Source organism: Octodon degus, unplaced genomic scaffold, assembly GCF_000260255.1.
Source record: "Octodon degus isolate 3935 unplaced genomic scaffold, OctDeg1.0 scaffold00092, whole genome shotgun sequence".
NCBI lineage: Eukaryota > Metazoa > Chordata > Mammalia > Rodentia > Octodontidae > Octodon > Octodon degus.
In genome coordinates this window covers 9,567,954-9,571,914 of record NW_004524668.1, presented here as the reverse complement: position 1 = coordinate 9,571,914, position 3,961 = coordinate 9,567,954, and the positions used below count along the sequence as shown (strand labels likewise).

General features: G+C 50.1%; 1 protein-coding gene across 1 annotated transcript in view; it reads left to right on the top strand.

The window, feature by feature from the left end:
* Positions 1 to 280: 280 nt before the first annotated feature.
* Positions 281 to 3,961, top strand: part of LOC111818461 (forkhead-associated domain-containing protein 1-like) — a 125,727-nt gene continuing 122,046 nt past the window's right edge. Inside the window, exons 1-2 of the mRNA XM_023722454.1 lie at positions 281 to 358; positions 2,640 to 2,746. Coding sequence (XP_023578222.1) covers positions 2,654 to 2,746 — 93 coding nt within the window. The 5' untranslated portion in view covers positions 281 to 358; positions 2,640 to 2,653. The remainder of the gene's footprint in view (positions 359 to 2,639; positions 2,747 to 3,961) is intronic.

Genomic DNA, 3,961 nt, shown 5'->3' with positions numbered 1-3,961 from the left:
TCCCTCTTTACTGTTTTTTTTAACTTGCTCCAAAGCCCCTGTGAGGTGTCCCTCTGCACCTCAGTTTCCCCGTGTGTGGGATGAGTCAAGATCCGGATCTCTGGGAGTACAGGGAGGTAAAACAGCCCCCACCTTCTCGCAGGTGCTCCGCGCAGGCCCCGCCCCCTCCCGCACAGGCCCCGCCCCTCGGGCCCAACCCCCGCCGCGTTGCCATGGCGACGCGCATACACAGGCCTGGCGGCCTCGCCAGGATCGTCCCCGCGAGCTGGAGACTCCCAGGACCCGGAGGCCTCGCCCCCAGAGAGCGCCTGCTGGGCTCTCGGCGGAGGACGAAGCGCAGGCTTCCTCCTCCTGCCAGGTGAGTGCGGCTGGCCGGCCAGGCCGAGGGGGCGGACCAGGGAAGGGGCCTGCCCCAGAGGATGCGGCAGGATCCTCCTAGATCCCCGCTGCCTGGGCTTCAGTCCCCCTAGGAGGTCTAGGTCACTACAGCTGGGATTAGGGGCCCCCCTTCTGTTTTATGGAGGACACCCACTCACTGGCATGAGAGAGTCTCCTGTCTTCCTTTTTTTTGGAGGAGGGGGGGTATCTGGGATTGAACTCAGGACTTTGCACTTGCCAGGCAGGCACTTATTCTACTGAGCCATTTCCCCAGTCTTCCCACTTTCAACCTCGAGGAACTCCTGCGCCAGTCAGACCCGGGAGCCCTCCACGGAAATTCAGCCCCTGCGCTCTAGTTCAGGTCTGAGCCGTCTGTGGCCCCAGGGGCTGCAGGCCCCCGACTCGCTTGACTTTCCTGTGTGGTTGGCACTCTGTGGCATCAAGTAGGAGCTGACCAACAGGACCCAACCCTTCAGGCTGCTTCCTGTCCTGTTCCCAGACGCGTGAGTGACGGCACAGGCCAAGACCAAAACGGGGAAACACTGCCTAACCCAGACAGCAAAGAAACACGTGGAGTTTCCCTACCTGGATGTAGGACGCACCCAAAAGGGGAAAGCGGAAGGGAGCTACCGGGGAAGAGTCTGAGCTACTTCCAGGCAGGGACTGCAGCAGCCCGGAAGTGTCGGCCTGGCTGCGCTGGAGGCTGCACGTGGGGTCTGGAGGAAGTCTCCCGAGTTGCCTGCTGCGCCTGTAAAGCAGTAATAGCAGCTACCTCAAGGACTCTTCCACGGTAGAAGAGTCGTGACACAACGCCTGGCCCTCACTAGGGGTTCGTGATGGCGCAGGAAGCAGAACCTCTGGGAATCAGCACCATCGCAGGTAGAGGCTTTTTGTTTCCACCTGAAGCCCAACAGCTTTGCATTTGAGCGACTCTTCAGTTCAAGAGGCAAAAAGGACTATTGCTCTTTGCTGTGACATTAAGACCGAGGATGCCACTTGGGCTTGGCTGCATCAGAACTCAGTGAGATGAATTGGGGTCAGCGTTTCAGAACTTTTGAAGGGTTGGTCTTTAAAAGCGTGTATAGAATTTTGTATAAAATGGATGCATGAATGGACAGATGGATAGCAAGGAAAATATCACACAATGCTGACTCTAGAAGCGAGGTGGAGGGTACGTGGGCGTTTACTATCTACTTCTTTAAGTTTCTCTGCATCTTTGACATTTTCAGAGTAAACTGATAGAGGAAAAAGATGTGCGGGTTTCTGATCACATGGCCAAGCCATAATCTTCATACTGTACCTTTAGAAATCTTCTCTTTTAGTGTAACTAAATATAAGAGAAACGCAGTGATTGAAAGAGAAAGTATCAGGTAATGCCCACTTGCTCAGTCACTGACTCTTGACATCTTGAACTGTGTGGAAGGATTCCTTGGATTGGGGTTCTAGAAGCCCAACCTAACAACAGCAATAATAGAATTGTGTGTGCGCTGTTGGCCTGAATCATCACAGCCCATTTTGCAGATGAGAAAACTGAGGCACACAAAGAGAATAATGGACACACCCAAGGTCACAGAGCTAGTATAAGCAGTGGGTTAGGAAAACGGAGTGGGAATACGGGGCATATCTGACAGCTCCACCCAGGAATTTGTGGACAGCAATCAGGAGTGGCATTCACTTTGTTGTTAGCATGTTCTAGGTTTGTGTATTTGTGCCCTGAATTCTTTAAGAAGCTTTATGATTGGGTCCGCTTTCTTTTATGCATGATGCCACTGTCAGAAAAGATGGCTTCAGAAAGACTTGGACTTGTCGTTGTGGCCCATGTCTGGCTCCTCTGTCCCCTCCCATCTCTGCAGGCCGCTCCCTCTGGACCTAAACTATGGTTACTTCATTCATTCTAAAGCTGATATTGCTGGGCTATTAGGAGAACTGTGTTTTTTCTTTCTTTCTTTCTTTTCTTCTTTTTTTTTGTATTTCTTTTTAGAGAAGGGTCTACAGGGTGTTGAGGGTCTCACTACTAGATCGGACTACTCAGTGATCACCTGTTTACAGCCTCCCAAGAGCTGGGATTACAGGCACACACCACCACGCTCAGTCTCAATTTTTGTCTCAGCACACCTTGGGGGGGCAGGGCCAGTATGGCAGGTCTGGGTGTCAAACCCCCGGCCCCTACACCTGCTTGCAGGCGCTTTAATCCACTGAGCTATTTGGCCAGTCCTAGGACTGCGTTTTTCTAACCAAGTTCTTTCTGAAACCTTGCCTAGGGGAAGCAGAGAGAATGAAAGCCTACCTCAAGAGCGCAGAAGGCTTTTTTGTCCTAAATAAAAGTACCACAATCGGAAAACATGAGGATTCGGACCTGGTGCTACAGGTAAGAGTTCTCCTCAGCTGCCCTGGGCCCCTCCCAGGCTCTACACCCCACCATCCCTTAGCACCGCGGGGACTCAGATCTCTCGAAGAGACAGCCACACCTGGCTAATACCCATGTCCTTTTTTACTGCCAACAGTCACCTGTCAGAGTTCCTGCAGTCCCTTGCTGTACGCAGGAAGTGGAGCTCAGCACAGTGTGAGGTTAACTCTGTCGTCGTTCCCTCCCCAGCGGCCTTCCAGGCTGCCCACCACCTCTGTGGGTTGGGCCCCTTGCACTTTTCAAAGCCCCTTTGGAACTTTTCTGAGCTCTGCAGAGTCCTGCAGTGCAGTCCAGGACTTGGCCCCAGCATCCCTTGATTTCATTGCATTTTTGGACTTAGCTGTGGTTTGGCCCAAAGCCTCAGCTCACTGAAAGCCAAAGAACCTGGGAAGAAAGACAGGAATAATAAAAATGGTGTCCTCACACTTTTTAAAATATTGAAGCAAGGTTGAAATATTTAAGTAGAAAGCAAAATGCAATGAGTAGAATCTCAAATGGAAAAAAAAAGTTTTGCTTAGACTTCACTCAACAGAATTTTTAAGATTTTTTTTTAAATGTTTGGAATAATTACAGATTCACAAGCAGTTCCAAAAATAGCACAGGGAGAAGTGTTTGCGCCCCTAAATCCTTACGTGCTTTGTGACTGTGACAGTAGAAACTAGGGAATGGATTTGGATACTCTGTGTGTGTGTGTGTGTGTGTGTGTGTGTGTGTGTGTGTGTGTTCCATGTTATCTTGTCACATGTATTGTATTGTATATGGAGACTGAGATACAACACTGGTCCATCACTAGAAATCTCCCTTGTGATCCTTCTCTGTACTCACAGCACCTCCCCCCACCACCTCTGACCTCTAATAACCACTAATCTAGTCTCCATCCTGGCACTTAGCCATTTTGAAAACGTTACATGAACAAAATCGTATATCGTAGGTCCTTCATAAGATTAGAGGTTTTCTGGCTTTTTGCACTGAGCTCTGGAGAACCATTTAGATTGTCAGCCTGTTCCTTTTATTGCTGTGTAGTATTCCGTGCTGTGGGTGTACCACAGTTTCTCCAAACGTTCACGTATCAAATGACATTTTGATTATGTCTCATTTGGGATAATTACAAGTAATCTGCTCTAAATAATTTGATACATGGGGGCTGGAGAGATGGCTCAGTGGTCTAAAGCACCT